The sequence below is a fragment of the Sinohyriopsis cumingii genome, chromosome 10, assembly GCF_028554795.1.
Source record: "Sinohyriopsis cumingii isolate HCF-2022 chromosome 10, ASM2855479v2, whole genome shotgun sequence".
Classification (NCBI taxonomy): Eukaryota; Metazoa; Mollusca; class Bivalvia; order Unionida; family Unionidae; genus Sinohyriopsis; species Sinohyriopsis cumingii.
Window position 1 is genome coordinate 77,517,510 of NC_142970.1, and position 18,645 is coordinate 77,536,154.

General features: G+C 34.8%; 1 protein-coding gene and 1 long non-coding RNA gene across 7 annotated transcripts in view; both read left to right on the forward strand.

Annotated features, from left to right (window-relative positions):
• Positions 1-18,645, forward strand: part of LOC149790423 (uncharacterized) — a 460,980-nt gene that overhangs the window by 153,212 nt on the left and 289,123 nt on the right. The window lies entirely within an intron of this gene.
• LOC149790424 (voltage-dependent L-type calcium channel subunit beta-1-like) overlaps positions 1-18,645 on the forward strand; it is a 185,574-nt gene that overhangs the window by 148,803 nt on the left and 18,126 nt on the right. For all 5 annotated transcript variants that reach the window (XR_016423840.1, XM_089972479.1, XM_089972477.1 and 2 more), the window contains 3 exons: positions 4,439-4,515; positions 8,743-8,885; positions 9,222-9,361. Coding sequence is in view for 4 of the 5 variants with exons in the window: in XM_089972479.1 (XP_089828605.1) it covers positions 4,439-4,515; positions 8,743-8,885; positions 9,222-9,361 (360 nt within the window). In the remaining variant the exon portion in view is untranslated. The remainder of the gene's footprint in view (positions 1-4,438; positions 4,516-8,742; positions 8,886-9,221; positions 9,362-18,645) is intronic.

An 18,645-nucleotide genomic window follows, 5' to 3' on the forward strand; every position in this document is an offset into this window, starting at 1 on the left:
GATTTGCAGCATCTTTCATTCATACAATCTCTTGAATTGATTGGCTACATCCTTCATTCATGCAATCTCAGGAATTGAGTTGTTACATCTTTCATTCATGCAATCTCTTGAATTGATTTGCTACATCTTTCATTCATGCAGTCTCAAGAATTGATTTGTTGCATCTTTCATTTATGCAATCGTGAATTGATTTGCTACATCTTTCATTTATGCAATCTTAAGAATTGATTTGCTACATCTTTCATTCATGCAATCTCAAGAATTGATTTGCTACATCTTTCCTTTATGCAATCTCAAGAATTGATTTGCTACATCTTTCCTTTATGCAATCTCAAGAATTGATTTGCTACATCTTTCATTCATGCAATCTCAAGAATTGATTTGCTACATCTTTCATTTATGTAATCTCAAGAATTGATTTGCTACCTCTTTCATTCATGCAATCTCAAGAATTGATTTGCTACATCCTTCATTCATGCAATCGCAAGAATTGATTTGCTACATCTTTCATGCATGCAATCTCAAGAATTGATTTGCTACATCTTTCCTTTATGCAATCTCAAGAATTGATTTGCTACATCTTTCCTTTATGCAATCTCAAGAATTGATTTGCATCTTTCATTCATGTAATCTCAAGAATTTTTTTGCTACATCTTTCATTTATGCAATCTCATTAATTGATATACTACATCCTTCAATCAATATCGTGAATTAATTTCCTAAACATTTGGTATGTTAAGGCTTTTAAAATTCTACTGGATCTGTTTTAGTTGCATTTGTACCATATTTACTTGTGTATTTTAGTTAAATTTTTACAATATTTATCCCCATATATTACATATTCCTGAATGATAACAACATAGATCCAACTCTGCTGGCACATTATTTAACACTGGGTATTGGAAGCAGTATTGTATCACAGTAGGTTTCATGTTTATTTTCTTCTATATGACATGTATCACAATTGTATGCATATATAAATAGACTGTCAAATACTGTATATACACAAGTATAATGCTGTTTGTGTAAGTTTGAGATGACATCACAATATGCACGCTGTGAGTACATGGGCATGTTGGGGGATCACTCTCTTTGTCTGTTCTAGTGTTTACTTCTAACAAATTGCATTGACAAAGATCTGCCAGAGCATTATGTGATAGCAGATTTGAGTTGGTTGAGTTTGCAGTTGGACTCAACTTAAAAATGAGTATAGCTTTATGAGTGTGCTGATGCCATAACATTGTTTTCTAACAAACATGAATATAATGCATGAATGCATGAGTAATTTAGAATAAAGAAAAATCTTAGTTTATCTTTATTTCTGGCACATCAGCAGCAGTTATGTGTTATAATAATGACACTCTATTTTATGCATTGGGTCAGCATGATAATGGCACTCTGTTGTATGCAATGAGTCAGCATGATAATGGCACTCTGTTGTATGCATTGAGTCAGCATGATAATGGCACTCTATTGTATGCATTGAGTCAGCATGATAATGGCACTCTGTTGTATGCATTGAGTCCGCTTGATAATGGCACTCTATTTTATGCAGTGAGATTGCATGATAATGGCACTCTATTGTATGCATTGAGTCTGCTTGATGATGGCACTCTATTTTATGCATTCAGTCAGCATGATGATGGCACTCTGTTGTATGCATTCAGTCAGCATGATAATGGAACTCTATTGCATGCATTGAGTCTGCATGTTAATGGCACTCTATTGTATGCATTGAGTCTGCATGATAATGGCACTCTATTTATGCAGTGAGATTGTATGGTGATGGCACTCTGTTATATGCAATGAGGTTGCATGATAATGGCACTCTATTGTATGCATTGAGTTTGCATGATAATATCACTATTGTATGCATTGAGTCTGCATGATAATGGTACTCTATTTTATGCAGTGAGATTGCATGATAATTGCACTCTGTTGTATGCATTGAGTCCGCTTGAGAATGGCACTCTATTTTATGCAATGAGATCGCATGATAATGGCACTCTGTTGTATGCATTGAGTCCGCTTGATAATGGTACTCTATTTTATGCAGTGAGATTGCATGATAATTGCACTCTATTGTATGCATTGAGTCTGCTTGATAATGGCACTCTATTTTATGCAATGAGATTGCATGATAATTGCACTCTGTTGTATGCATTGAGTCTGCATGATAATGGCACTCTATTGTATGCAGTGAGATTGTATAGTGATGGCACTCTGTTATATGCATTGAGATGGCTTGGTGATGTAACTCGATTATATGCATTGAGTCTGCATGACAATGGCACTCTATTGTATGCATTGAGATGGCTTGGTGAGGTAACTCGGTTATATGCATTGAGATTGCTTGGTGATGTAACTCGGTTATATGCATTGAGACTGCATGTTATAACATAGACATAACCACTGAATACCAAGAACCAAGGTAATAACAGTAGGTTGAATGTTGGACTAAAGGACCAAGGGTTGTGGGTTCAAAACCAAGCTGGCTCTGCTGCTATGGTGTACGCTTGGCAACAGCTCTTAGTTGCCATAGCATGATGAACGCTTGGCAACGGCTCTTAGTTGCCATAGCATGATATAGCCATTGGTGTGTTAAAAGTGCTGTTAAAACCAACAAACCAGACCATAAACAATGCAGCCACCATTGCACAACCTCATCATGCACAGTCAGTAAAATGCTTTTAATTAGATAATCAATGAATGCATCTTAATGCTTAATTGAAATCAATCACTTGCTTGATCCAATTAAGGTATATTATTGACGATTGGCTCATGTGCACAATTTTTGCATGCTCCCTCATTTTTCAAGGCAGATTAATTCAGTTTTGTGTGGATTTACACAGTTACGTATTTTGCAGAAAACACTTGCCTATTTTTCATAATTTGACAATTGTAGAGGATCCCCACTTTAGAATTATATGCTTTTATTGGGTATGAAAAGACAAATGAGATATGTAGCTGATATTTCCCAAATGGATCTGTCATTATCTCGCAGAGACTTGGCCCCTGAGAAACAGATTTTGGGGTTGGGACAAAACAGGCATTTGTTCAAACAAGTCTCACAAATACTGTCTTGTTGGGTCCCTAACTTAATTCTGTGGAGTGGATTTATTGTATAACTCGTGTTCATTCGTCATGTCAACTTGTATCCCACCTGTCAAGAATTTTGTTCTGTTCAATTAATGCTTGAAGGATTTCATGATTGCAACAATATTTGGTAAGAAGGTTTCCATTAACAATGAACTTGGTCAAATTTGATCTCAACTTATTCTGACAGATTTGACAGTTATGAGCCCTGTTTAGCTCAGAGATTATTTTTCCTCATGTTTCGAAATTCAATTTTCAGTTGCACCTTATTGGCAGCTTATGTGATAGGCCACTGATGGCAATGTCTCTTGTCTGTCCATTGGTTAATATACATTTGTGATTACTCTTCCTAAACTACTTGAAGGATGCATGAAACATTACACACACATATACTTCCTAAGTTCTAGTTTATCTTAAATGGAAATAGGTCTAGTTTTTTAAGTTTAAGCCCATTTTTGAGCTTATGATAAGCTTTACATTACAGACAGTATATCTGGTGGAAGAAGAATCCAGGAAGACCCTGGGAAGAACCACTTAACTATGAGAAGTGACAAGCAATCTTTCTCACATAGCCACATTGGTCAAGTACAAAATTAAAACCCATGCAGACAGTGGTAAGATGTCAATGATTGGTAAAGGCAAATGCCTTAAACCACTTATCCACCCAGGGCCCCTAAATCAGAATGGGGCTGCTTGGACATCCTGTATGTCTGCCACAGTAGCCTATTGAAAATCTTGTTCTTGCTATTTCTCTTAAATTTACATGGGGTTCTCACCAGAAGACTTTGTATGATGTCTAGTTGATCCTGAATGAAAATGGTTCCAGTAAGACATCAGTATAGGTGCCATAGTAACCAGCTTGAAAATTCTGTTATTGCTATGGCAGCTATCCTGCAGATCTTCTTGTAGCTGTTTTCCAAAATGGAAAGTCATATTACTTCTTGGTATCTCACAGACATCCAATATGGCTGCCACAATGAAGATATTTACAATCTCGTCACAAATTGACATGAAGAGATTGGTTATACTGGCGTATTGTTTTCATCAAAAGTTTTCTAATGGCATCTGATTTATCCTAAATGAAAATGGCACCAATCTTTTAGCAAATGTGACTGCTTCAGCTCCTAATATGAAACTGGCTTCCATCATCACACAGTCACAACATCAGTTGGATATTTTCAAAGATGTTGGGAAAATTGTGGGGTAAAAATTTCATTGGCATCTTAAGTTAATCTTGTTATGAACCCCAGAAACAAATTAAATTTAATTTAAATTTAACAAATTTAAATTGCAGTATGGCATATTAATTTTCCATTAATGTTTTCTTTTTTAATTACTGTAGGAAAGGGTCTTCCTCAAACATCCCTGTGGAGAGCTTATTACGTTCCACATCTAGAGGTTCTACACCACCTACACCAGGTAAGTTTTTAAAATGAGGTTCAGTTTGAAGACAGTTCATTCACCCCAAACTACAACTCCCAATTTTTGCATCCAAATTGTGCATTTGGTATGGCACTAAGTCCAGTTACTGTCCATCCATCAGCTATTGCTTGTTACCATGCTGGAAGCATTATTTCTGATTTGAATTTTGTAAAACTTGGAATATGTGCCTTCCACCCATCAGCTATTGCTTGTTACCATGCTGGAAGCATTATTTCTGATTTGAATTTTGTAAAACTTGGAATATGTGCCTGTATCATCAAGATCTCATGCAAATTTTATAATGAGTTAAGAAATATTAATGAGGTAATTTTGCATCTGATCTGCTGAGCTTATTACAAATACAAGAGTGGCACTTCTCATTAAACTTTATAACCTTATTTAATCAAGCTCTTGGATTTGTTACATCATGAGCAAGATCCTCATATCTTGCATTTGATTGGCTGAGATTGTTACCACTGGAGGATCATGCATCTGATTGGCTGAGGTTGTTACCACTGGAGGATCATGCATCTGATTGGCTGAGATTGTTACCACTTGAGGATCATGCATCTGATTGGCTGAGGTTGTTACCACTGGAGGATCATGCATCTGATTGCCTGGGATTGTTACTACTGGAGGATCATGCATCTAATTGGCTGAGATTGTTACCACTGGAGGATCATGCATCTGATTGGCTGAGATTGTTACCACTGGAGGATCATGCATCTGATTGGCTGAGGCTGTTACCACTGGAGATCATGCATCTGATTGGCTGAGGTTGTTACCACTGGAGGATCATGCATCTGATTGACTGAGATTGTTACCACTGGAGGATCATGCATCTGATTGGCTGAGATTATTACCACTGGAGGATCATGCATTTGATTGGCTGAGGTTGTTACCACTGCAGGGGCTGTATTTCTGATCTGATTTTGATCAGACTTTGTAAATAGGCTTTTATCATCAACATGTCCAGTAAGAAAATTTATCATGAGATTTACTCCTATTTTGATTTTGCAATGATTGACTGTGCTTCTTGCCAGATTTTGATGGCCGTAGCAAATGGGGTGCCTGTTTTGGATCATTTTGGCATGGCCCCCTGGTTTTACACACAGGACCTTCTGTGAGCACAACATTTGGGAATAAACTTGTAACCTTTCCATTACCAATCAACTTTGTAGATACAGAATCCTCAACACTAAGTAATTTTGGAGTTGTAAAGCAAAATGACTTGTGGATTTTGATATAACAAAACTTTGCAAATTTTAAAGATATCTGGCTGGATTAGGTTTGAAAATAAAGGTTACAAATTAAATTGCATGACTAATTCACTAAACTTTGCATATCTATTTTAACTTTCAAAATAAAGGGTGCAAACAGGTAACACAGCAGAAAAAAAGCACAACAATTAATTATTTACATTGTTAGATTTTCAAAAACTTCATCTGAATAAAAGATTTGAAAGTATTTGAGATCTTTTCTGGAGCCATCTAACACTCTGGTGGATCAAAACTCTCCCAGAAAACTGAAATAAATCCTTTGGTTTTAAGATTTTTGTCCAGAATAAAAACACATGGAGCTTTCGCTTCCTCTGGTTCAAATCCTTCTAAATCGTCTTCATTGTCATCACCATCACTCACAAGCACATTCCATTGCCTCTCCAGATGTTTTCTCTTATTTGCAATCGTCTGTATTAGGTCACAGCTGCTGAATATTCTGATAAATCAAATCAGACACTTCCCTCTCATCTTGCTTTTGAAATCTCCCATTTCGAATAGGAATTAACCATTCGGAAATCATGCTTAAAAATTGCCATCCTCATTATTTCAAGTTATATTCAAGCTAAACTAAAGAGATAATCAAAATATAATATCTCCATTACAAGTAGGAAGTTAATAGAGGTATCCCAAAGTTTATGTAGTCAGGTACTATGACTAACGAAGCAATTTGTAGGGTTGACAGACTTACTTCCCTTGGACTGGTAAACCAGTCCATAATGATGAAAGGGTTAAACAAGTTTTATATGATATTGAACTTAGAATTTTCTTCCATCACTTTAAAATCACTTTCTCTCTTTAGATATTTTTTTTTTAAATTACTAAGGGACAGGGGTTGATTGGGCCAAATCATTGTAATTGGCGTAAGACCGGCACTTATAAGGATTATATCATCAAGATCTCAAAAGAGTACATTCAAACTAAATAATTTATGCAGTATTAGTGTGGTGATCGTGCATAAGATATTTCTGACCTCGTCAACATTTTAACAACTACATGTATATTTGTAATCCATCCATCCATCCATGTTTCATTTCTAGAAATAGATAAACATATAAACATCTTCTCAAAACTACTTGGCAGAATTTGACCCAGTTTGACAGATAACATCTTTATGAGAAGAGCTTTCAAGTTTATTAAAAATGTTATTGATATGCCATCCAATATGGCTGCTGTTACTAAAAATAGATAACAAACTTAAGCAGATTTTAACAAAATTTGACCATATTTGATATACAGTGTACAAGCTTGACATTATTTGTTATACAGTGTACAAGCTTGACATTATTTGATATACAGTGTACAAGCTTGACCAAATTGGATATTCAGTGTACGAGCTTGACCAAATTGGATATACAGTGTACAAGCTTGACCAAATTTGATGTACAGTGTACAAGCTTGACCAAATTTGATGTACATTGTACAAGCTTGACCAAATTTGATGTACAGTGTACAAGCTTGACATTATTTGATATACAGTATACAAGCTTGACATTATTTGATATACAGTGTACAAGCTTGACCAAATTGATATACAGTGTACAAGCTTGACCAAATTGGATATACAGTGTACAAGCTTGACCAAATTGGATATACAGTGTACAAGCTTGATGGCATTTCATATTTATTTAGAGGATTCATCATCAAATGCTGTAATGAAAACATAAAATTAAAAAGTATTTTGATGGTTATTTTTGAAAATAATGCTCAACAGAATTTAACCAAATTTTGCAGGAAGCATTCTGGCATCAAGACCTTACCATATAATTGACCGATGATGTGACTGTACCATTAGTCCTACAGTGTAAGACAACCATCAACCATGATATTTATGTTTTGGAGGTTGAGGTCTTACTGACTAAATAATGGCATTGTGTAACATGTTCCTATGTCATCTAACATTGGAACGAGAAGTCACATAATAGGCAGCCTATATCAGTGCTTTTCTACAAATTGCAAATGGTTGTTGTTGTAGGGTTTAATGCCATTTTTCAGCACACAATAGGCTATACATGGCGGCCAGTATTAATGGTGGAGGAAGAACCCAGAAAAAACAAACGGAAAGAAGCACTGACCCACGAGAAGCTACTGGCAAGCTTTCTCACATTCCCACATTAGCCAAATCCGAGACTCGAACCCATGCAGACGGAGGTGAGATGGAAGTGATCTGTAATGGAGTGTGCTTTAGACCACTTGGCCACTTGGGGCCCCACAAATTGCAAATGGAGATGTATTCAAGTTCCTATGGCTGAGATACAATGGAAGCCAGTAATACCAAAATTGGATTAAATTTAGTATATTTCTTTAACAAAACAAATAAAACTATATTAATATTGAAGAAATGTTTTAGATAGCTTCATTTTGTTCAAGGTACTTATCATCATTTGAACCAATTTTGACATTCGCATCTTCCATTGCATTTCAGCCAACTGAATTGTAGGCCAATGGAACTTGAAAACACGTCTAGTTTTGTTTGTGTGAGAATTTGAATTTATTAGAAAAAAGAAATAAGAGTAAGTAAAGTCTAACTAAAATATTATGACTTTAATTTTTGTACAAAAGTGTTAATATGGGCTGCCAAGTGTGTGTTATTCCTGCAAATTTGACTTCTCATTCATATGTTAGTCGACATTGGAACACACTACACAGTACCGTTATTTAGGCACTAAGATCTTGACCCCCAAAACATGAATAGTAGGGTGGAGGTCTTACATTTTAGGACTAATGTACCATCAGGTATAGATGAAAGTGCAAAAAATGAACAAAGGTTTAAATGGTTGTTTTCTTAACATTTGCAATGAACATCATCGAACTCAATTTCTATGTTAAGCCTCCTACTGACAGATTTCTTGGCCAATTGGTATCGCATTTGACCATTAGGCATTTTGCAGTCAGGTCTGCAATCTCATGCCCACTTGGACCATTTAAAAAAAAAAAATCTTTTTAGGGATTGAACAGGAAAATGGCATGGACAGTGTTGAGGATAGTGACAGTTTGGGGAACTCTGGATCCAAAACAAGCAAAACTAGCACCACGCCTACCAGCACCACAGCCACAGCTAAAGAGAAAAGAAAGCCATTCTTTAAAAAGGTATCTAAAAAATTCTCCTCTTCTTGGATCTTATACATATAATGCAGGAATGCAAATTTTCCAGAAAATTGCTGCAAAATAAAATACATTGATACACATAAAATACACTTAGATTTCAAAATACACAATCATTGTAATTCAACTGCATATATCTGTTGAAGTAATAAGAATGTCACAATTGTATACCCACAGCTTTTGACACTAGGTGTCGTGATTAAATTATACTTAATTTATTTTATACAGGATCAACAGCTTGCCAGTGATGTTCAAATATTATAATTATTTAAAAAAATATGTTGTTTAATAAATTTCTTAATTTCTTAATATCTTTTTCAGTCAGAAAATATACCTCCTTATGAAGTTGTGCCTTCCATGCGCCCAGTCGTTTTAATAGGACCTTCACTTAAAGGATATGAAGTAACAGATATGATGCAGAAAGCACTTTTTGATTTTCTCAAGCACAAGTTTGAGGGGAGGTTAGTATATATAAGGAACATGGTGTCCTGCAATTAGACCCCCCCCCCCCTCAATATATGTGTTTCCAGTCACCCCATGGTAAGAAAAGTAATTATTAACTATTTATCTTGTTTAAAAAAACAACATGCATTTCCTAATTTTAATACCAGTCACTAGGAAATACACATTTTTATATTTGGGCTTTGGTTGTGAAAATTTGTTGCTTCATCATAGTATTACATGGTGTCCTGCAATTAGGTTGTGAAAACTTGATTCGCCGTAGTATTACATGGCATCCTGCAGTTAAGGTTGTGAAAACTTGTAGCCTCATCATAGTATTATATGGCATCCTGAAATTAGGTTGTTGTTGCTGTAGGGTTTAATGCCATTTTTCAGCACACGATAGGCTATACATGGCGGCCAGTATTAATGGTGGAAGAAGAACCCAGGAAAACCCCAGAAAGAATCACAGACCCACAAGAAACTACTGGCAAGTTTTCTCACATACCCACATTAGCCGAATCCGAGACTTGAACCCACGCAGAGGGAGGTGAACTGGCAGTGATCCATAACAGACAGCGCTTTAGACCACTATACCACTCGGGGCCCCATCATAGTATTACATGGCGTCCTATAATTAGGTTGTGAAAACTTGAAGCCTTATCATAGTATTACATGATATCCATCAATTAGGTTGTGAAAACTTGTAGCCTAATCATAGTATTACATGATATCCATCGATTAGGTTATGAAAACTTGAAGCCTTATCATAGTATTACATGATATCCATCAATTAGGTTGTGAAAACTTGTAGCCTAATCATAGTTTTATATGCAGGGTCATTTAATTCTAGTGTGTATTCATATAATGTTACTCTTGTCTATCTGTCTAGCTTGCCTTGGATAAATTATTTAACTGGGTCAGTTTTTCATGTACTTTTGGCTGCAGGGTCATTTAATTCTAGTGTGTAGTCATATAATGTTACTCTTGTCTATCTGTCTAGCTTGCCTTGGATAAATTATTTAACTAGGTCAGTTTTTCATTTGCTTTTGGCTGCAGAGTCATTTAATTCTAGTGTGTAGTCATATAATGTTACTCTCGTCCTTCTGTCTAGCTTGCCTTGGATAAATTATTTAACTAGGTTTAGGTTTGTGCCTTAGGCACTGTTAACACCATATTCAAACAACTTGGTAGATTTGTACTAGTGAGTGCCGTATTTCATGTTATTTTTGGTACACGAAAAATAATTATTAATTTCAGTGTACGAAAAATTATATGTAAAATAAATAATTATCATTTTGTGGTAATTACCATGTACGAAAAATAAAGGGATCATACCTGACAAGGCCTGTGGAACACACGACACTCGACAACCTAAGGTACAAAACTAATGTACAAAATCGGTCTCATTCTGCTCAACTCAAGAAAAATCTGTTGTTATTATGAGAGAGAGAGAGAGAGAGAGAGAGAGAGAGAGAGAGAAAAATAAGAAAATAATCTTTATTGTTCAGTTACCTGTCAGTTGTCACTATTATATTCCATTGGCAATTAAAACCTGAATAAATAAATCGTTTTGGTTGTAATTATGAGATCCATTGTCACTGTGCCACATGGCTATGCAGAGGTAATATACATGCTAATTAAATACGCTTGACCTTTAGCTTGGTCTTTTCCAGTAAATACTGGATTGAAGACCAGATTCATATCAAATTAAGGAGGCTCTACATAGGGAAATGAGGCTACCCATGGGGTATTGAAAATGTATACGACAAGTCTATTAGCTCAAGAAGAATATTAATTTACTGATACTTGTTCTGAAACCAGTTGAAAAAAGGGCAAATGATTTTAAGAGAGAGAACAACAAAGCAACGTGTATATAAAAATATTTTTGTATTATAAACATAGCATGTTATTTGAAGAAACTTAATAATGAAGACATGCCCAAGCATGAACAGACCAAGATCTTTGAAGATATTAACTACCGGTATATATAACTCGAACTCACGGAGTCAATGACTTTTGCATTTTTGGGTTTTTATAGTTTTTTACTGCATTACTATATTGAGCCAATAAGATTAATTGCCAAATGGTCTGTGGTCTTCGTGTCTTCCTGTATTGAGATATTACTATTTTTACTGGATAAATAAACTCAAATGGCTTCTGAACTCGTTTTCAAATGCGCGCTTCGCTTTGTGACACTGACTGACATAATCAAGAGCGCTCATTAACGACACTGTCCAGCTGTTGATGAATAGCAGTATATATTGTAATGACAACAACAGAACAAATACATCAATCATTATATTTTCTTGCCGATACAAAAGACGAAGAAGGTCAATAAAATGAATGTGAATAGATTCTCAGTTAACAAAACAGTTACCCTTTCTGAGTAAGCTGAGCAACGGGCTTTCTACACACTTTTTTTTTTTTTTTTTATTAACCCCGTAATAGGTTGACCACTGGGTCGGGGAACCATCCCAGGATCACCTTACAATCAAACATTTCTGGTTATCAGATAATCTAGGGATAATAAATATAATCTACAGAGAAAGTAAAAAAAGAAAAACACACACACACACACACGCATATACACATGCATATGGCCAAAATCTAGGTGACATGGCTTTTGTGATATTACAGTATTTTGTTCCTGTTTACCCTCAAGTCAGAGAGAAGTTAAATGTTCATTGTTGAGGTCCATTTTTGAAGAAATTGGTCCTCTTTTTTATTTACCTTGGCAGTGTAATTTTCAATGTTCTTATGTATTGCAACTATTTGCTTAAAAGCAAAAATAGAAGGATTTTTCATATTGAATCTGCAAGTATAAATATAATATTTTGCCAAAATAAGCAGAAAATTACCCAAACTGTCCAGTTGTTCACTTCCTAAAAATGTTTCTTTTTTGGACAGATGTACAATATTTGGGCAAAAAGGTGCAAAAACTTCATTAAAACGGTACCAAAACTGTGAAGTAATACTGCAGTCATAAAAGAGATGCTCAATACTTTCAGTTTCACTCTTACAGAAAGTACATTTGTTGTCATCAAATATGTTAATTCTTTTAAGAAAATCATTAGTAGCAATTATTCTATGGATTAATTTAAAGTTAAAAGAGATCAACTTGGTATCCTTGGTACAGCATTTTGCCCGGCTATATATATCAGACCACTCCTCACTACTTATATTTTTATTTAATACTTGCATCCAAGTTTCTTGCTTCGCAGTGTGTTGCCTTTTAGCTTCCTGTAAAAGATCCTTGTAAATAAACTTGAGTGAATCTTGTTTTCGCAAGTTCGTTATTTTATCCTCCTGCTTATCAAAATTATTATGTACTAGGTGGTTTTTTATGGCATCTTTCCATGCTTTAGGAATTCTGGATATTAAGGAGAAATATTTCAAGAAATCATCGCTTCCAGTTTTTTGTTTTATTATCTCAAAAGGTATTAAATTACCGTGAACATCTACTAGATCGTTCAGAATTTCAAAACCAGCTTCTGTCCAGGATTTGTATTGATAGATCATTTTAGGGGGGACAAAATTTAAAACACTCATGGATAGATACTCGTTAGGATTTTGCGGTTCTTCTTTCCATTTAGATACTGCCAAAATTACATCTCTCCAAAAACTGTTTTTAATGAACTTACAAAATTCTTCTAATTTCCTTCTCCCTAAATTCCAAATATCCTTTTTATTTCTGAGTATAGTTGTATTGACTAAGTTCTGCCACGTTCCATTTTCCTTTTCCAGCAATCTTTTAACCCATCTTATCTTAATATACCTAATGAATGAAAATATGTGTATCATATTTAGTCCTCCCTCGTTTTCTGGGGAAACTAGTATATCACGTTTTATTCTCTCTACTTTTCCACCCCATACAAATTTAAATAACATGCGATTTAGTTCTGCTTCAACTTTTGCTGATGGGTTAGGAAGTGCTGAAAAAAGATGTATGAATATGGGCAGAACAAGAGTCTTTACAACAATTACTTTACCAACTATTGATAGATGTCTTTGACTCCAGCTTGCCAGTATTCGTTTTGCCTTTGTTAGTTTCTTCATATAATTGATTTCCACCATCTGTTGTAAATCTGGAGAAAATTCTATGCCAAGGAGTGTAAAGTTCGAAGAGGACCAAATTAGGCCCATTTCGGGACATATTCTTTCATTAGAAAATTTCCTGTTTCCAATCCAAATAGCTTTTGTTTTTGTTATGTTACATTTAAGTCCCGATAATAGAGAAAAACCTTGCAAGATATTCATAGTTGCTTCAAGAGAAAAACTAGATCCATCAAGAAGAATAAAAGCGTCATCGGCATACTGACCCAATTTATATTCACTGGCGTCAAAGATTACTCTCCGTACATCCACGTTTTGCTTTAAAGTTATAGCTAAAATCTCAACTCCAATGATAAACAAATAAGGTGCAAGGGGATCTCCTTGACGACATCCTCTTTCAAGTCTGAAAAAAGATGACATATGTCCATTATTTATAACACAACTATTAGAGTCATTACAAAACAGTTTAAACCACTTACAAACGGAATCACCAAAATTAAAAGATTGTAGAGCTTCTTCTACAAAGATCCAGTTAATTGAGTCAAAGGCTTTTTCGAAATCTATTAACAATAATAAACCATATCTGTTTTCATTCTCAAGTTGGTCCATGATATCATATAATAGTCTGGTGTTTTCTCCAATGAATCTACCCTTCATATATCCTTTCTGAGTATCGCTGATTATTGATGGAAGAACCTTTTTAATCCTAGCTGCAATTGCTCCCGAAGCAATCTTATAATCAGTATTTAAAAGTGATATAGGTCTCCAGTTTTTAAAATATCTTCTGTCTTTTTCCTCCTTTGGTAGACAGGTGATGACTCCTTGAGTCTGAAAATCTGAAAGTTTTCCTACAGTATATCCGTAATTTATTGATCTACATATAAATCCCCCCAGAGACTTCCAAAAGAATTTATAGAATTCTACAGTGAATCCATCCGAGCCAGGACTTTTTCCATTTTCCATCCGTTTTAGAGACATACCAAATTCATTAATTGTAAGCAGACCCTCGCATGATTCTCTTTCCTCTCGACTAAGTTTAATATTGTGATTAAAAAATCTATTTCGAGTTTCATGAATAGCCTCATCATCAAGCTGAGCAATTCTACTTTTGAACAATTCCATATAAAACTGTTTTTGTGCTTCTAAAATATCTATTTGGTCAGATATATTTGTCCCATCATCTAAAATAATTTCCTTTATTGTCTTATTAACATAGTTTCTTTTTTCAAGATTTAAAAAGTACTTTGTGTTTTTTTCCCCAAATTCATACCATCTAGCTTTAGATCTTAATATAACACCTTCTATGTATTTTTTCCTAGATTCCTCTAATTCTGCTTTTTTTCTCTCTAAATTTTCCAGAATTTCCCCATTTATGTTATTCGACAGTCCCCCCTGAATTTCTATTATTTCCTGCTCAATTTTCTTTAATTTTTCCCGTTTCTCTTTTGATTTCCTAATAGAATAACCTATAGTTTCAGATCTTATTTTCATTTTCAAAATTTCAAAGAACATTTGGTCGTTACAGGAAAGAGAAACATGGAGAGAGTCATCTTTATTTCCCCCTACATAATATTCATTTACAGTGTCAGTTATACACTTTTTGACCAAATCAGTATACTCAATGTTCCTCAACAGTTGGTTATTAAATTTCCAATATCCTTTTCCCCTTGGAAACGTTGAAAACGCCACACTCAAAACAATAGCTGAATGATCAGTCTTGTACCCTGGTAAGATACATGCATCTGCTGTATTCATATGAATGTCATCTGATACAAGAAAGTAATCTAGTCTACTTTGTTTCAAGGGAGATTTTTGCCTCCAGGTATACATCTTTAAGTCTTGGTTGGAATTTCGCCAGGGATCAATTAATTCCAATTCGTTTTTCAGGTCTTGAATCGCTGCCCTAGACTGTTGGTGTTTGTCATGTAAAATATTATAAGTATCCAAATCTAAGTCTTGAACAGTATTCCAGTCTCCACACATTATAATTGATGAGTTCTCAAAACATAAAGTCTCCTCCTTTAACTTTCTAAAAAAGCTAGGATTATCATCATTATAACCATACAAATTCACGAGGGTTATTCTGTTGCCATTAATTGTAATATCTAAAATAATAAATCTCCCTTGACTGTCACATCTTTCTCTATGAATTATAAATTCAAAAGTATTTCTAAAAAATATTGCAACCCCAGCACTCTTACTAGAGCAGTGGCTAAATATACATTTGTATCCCCATTCAGCTGCCCAATATATTTCATCGTTCTTTGTACTATGAGTTTCTTGCAAGCATATTATAGATACATTCTTTTGTTTTACCCAGTGAAAAATATCCCTTCGTTTTAAGACTGAACCTTGCAGGCCTCTAACATTAATAGATATAATTTTTATTTTATTATCCATGAAAACAGCAGAAATTTTACACATACATATTCTTGTACAGGAATGTATGAAGTAATTATCACCTTGAGTTTATCATATGCATGGCTTTCACACTCACACTCACACAGAATACAAACATCCATAATAAAATCATCCATGGTGTTACAGTAAAGGCTGTAGCTTTGGCTGCATTTGACATTGATACAGTATACTATGGACAACAAGTGAAACAACTCCATTTGTGATAACTCTTATGCACCTCTGACAGACCTTTCTGGAGCTAGAGATAGTTTTGTAAACCAAACGGCACAGATTAAAAAGGATATAAATTACAACTTAATGAATGAAAAAAAGGGGTAAAAGGGAAGAAAAAGAAAGAGTGAAAGAGCGCATACAAGGAAGTGGTGGGTAATTGAATGTATGAGCAAAAAATGTGAGACTGAGAGATTTATCATGGAAGAGTAATGTTGAGAAAAGTGAGTAAACAACTTAGTAAATGTGTATATGAGAGTATAAGAGTGAAAGATGATTTATAAACTAGTGAGAGAATTTATTAGGGAGAGATATAACAGTGGACCAGTGAATCATCAGACATATAAATTATGGATAAAATTGGTGAGGGAAAGAAGTGTCTTATACACAAAATATTAAAACAAACTAGAGTAGAAAAAGGAGTATAAAAACGAAAGTTCACATACCTATTCGGTCAATTTCATAAGTTCACAGAATTGCTTATTACACTTATAATCTAATTTTCTCATCAATTTCATCATAGATGTCAAATTTTATCCTTTTTCCTGATTTGGTTTTACCATACACAGATCCATTAAAGTACCATGCCCTGTCAATTTCTTGATGCCTAGATAATTTATTTATAAGTTCAGTATTCAGCCTGGTTACATCCTCTACCAGTCTAATTCCTTTGTACTGCAGAAAATCCTTCTGCTTCTTGATAATTGGAAGTTTACAATCCAGACTCCAGAATTTGACAATCACTGGCCTTGGTTGTCCCTGTCGACCTGGAATCCTATGCACAGCCACTATGTCCCTGTTATCTAAATTAATTTTTGTGACTTCCTTCACCAACTTCGGAATTCTTTCTCTCAGATTTTCATTTTCCTCCTCCTCCAGCCCTAAAACTTTTATGTTCAGCTTCCTTGAATATTGTTCGAACTGGTTTGAAGCTGCACTTGCTTGCTCTGATCTCCTCTCATAATCTTTCATATCAATCCTCATTTTATCATTTTCCTTCTTTGCTTCTTGTAATTTTTCTAACAGTTGGTGGTTTTCAACACACTTATAGTTGGTGAATTCTTTGAAATCTTTCTGTACATTTGAAACTTCAACACAGAAGGTGCATTTTTCGGATTTCTTGGAATTATTGGAATTGAAAGGACTTTTAGGAAATAAGAATTCGTTCACCATGCTGTAAGTGAATTTAATTCTTTCACTTCTGTATTTTGAGAAATAAATTATTTTCAATTATGCAAAACTTGTTTGTTTTGCTGTTTCTTGTTGCGTAGATTAAGACACTGGAGTCGTAACATGGTATTGATGGCAAAAGTAAAAGATCAATGAGCAAAATTAACATACATGTATTACTTACCCCGCCTGGATTCATGTTTGGTGACACACTCCTTCTTCAAAATATCTCAACCAGTTGAAAATGAATTGACGACTTGTGCCTCAGTTAAGAACATGCCCAAAGTTAGTCATTACTCATAACTTGCTTAGCAAAACAATACCCTAGTCATTTGATGTACCTAAATCAAACTTTGGTATATTTTTGAATCTGTTTGAAATGGGAACCTGTCTTCAGTTTTAACAAAATGAAATAAAAATAATGGATAAATAAAAAATAAAAATGCAACTAAAACAATGATTTTATCTCTTATTCTAGGCTGTAAAATTTAAAGGGCCTTACTTTTTTTTAATCACATTGGCAAAAGTAAATCTTCACAGACGATCGATTTATGTACAAAAAATAATAGGATGACCGAAAAAATAATAAATTTTGTGTATGAAAAAATATGATAGAAATAATTAATTAATATTTTATTATGGCTTAATGGTGTATGAAAAATTAAAGGGTATGAAAAATAACATGAAATACGGTAGAATATCATTAAACCAAAATAATGTTACTGTGACCTAGATTTTGCACATCATTGACTTGTGGATAGGTTTTGTGTTAGTTTCTCAGTCATTGTGAGTCATGCAGATTTGTATTTAGATATGTCATGGTGAGAATAGTTGCAATTTTATTAACTCTACTGGTCTTAGACCAGAAGCACTTAATGGGATGGTTTGTTGTCTGTGGTCCATCTGTCATTTTACACAAGCTTGTTATGGATACTCCTCCTAAACTACCTGGAGGATTGACTTGAAACTTCATGCACACATTCATCCCATGGTCTAGTTGGTCCTAAATTGGAATGGTCCTGCTTGGGCTTACACTATGACCTCCACATTGACCACATAGAAATCACTAACACTGAATGGATGGTCATATCATCATGGGGTTTTCACTGCAATACTTCTTATGATGCCTAGTTGGTCCTAGGGAACAATAGAGCTGATCTTATCATTCTAGTTATCTCAACTCTACTTGAACAGTTATTGTTATTGTTATTGTGGGGTTTAACGCCATTTTTCAGCACACGATAGGCTATACATGGCGGCCAGTATTAATGGTGGAGGAAGAACCCGGGAAAACCCCGGAAAGAACCACCGACCCTCGAGAAGCTACTGGCAAGCTTTCTCACATACCCACATTGGCTGAATCTTAGACTCGAACCGCCGCAGACAGAGGTGAGATGGCAGTGATCCGTAACGAAAAGCGCTTTAGACCACTCGGCCACTCGGGGCC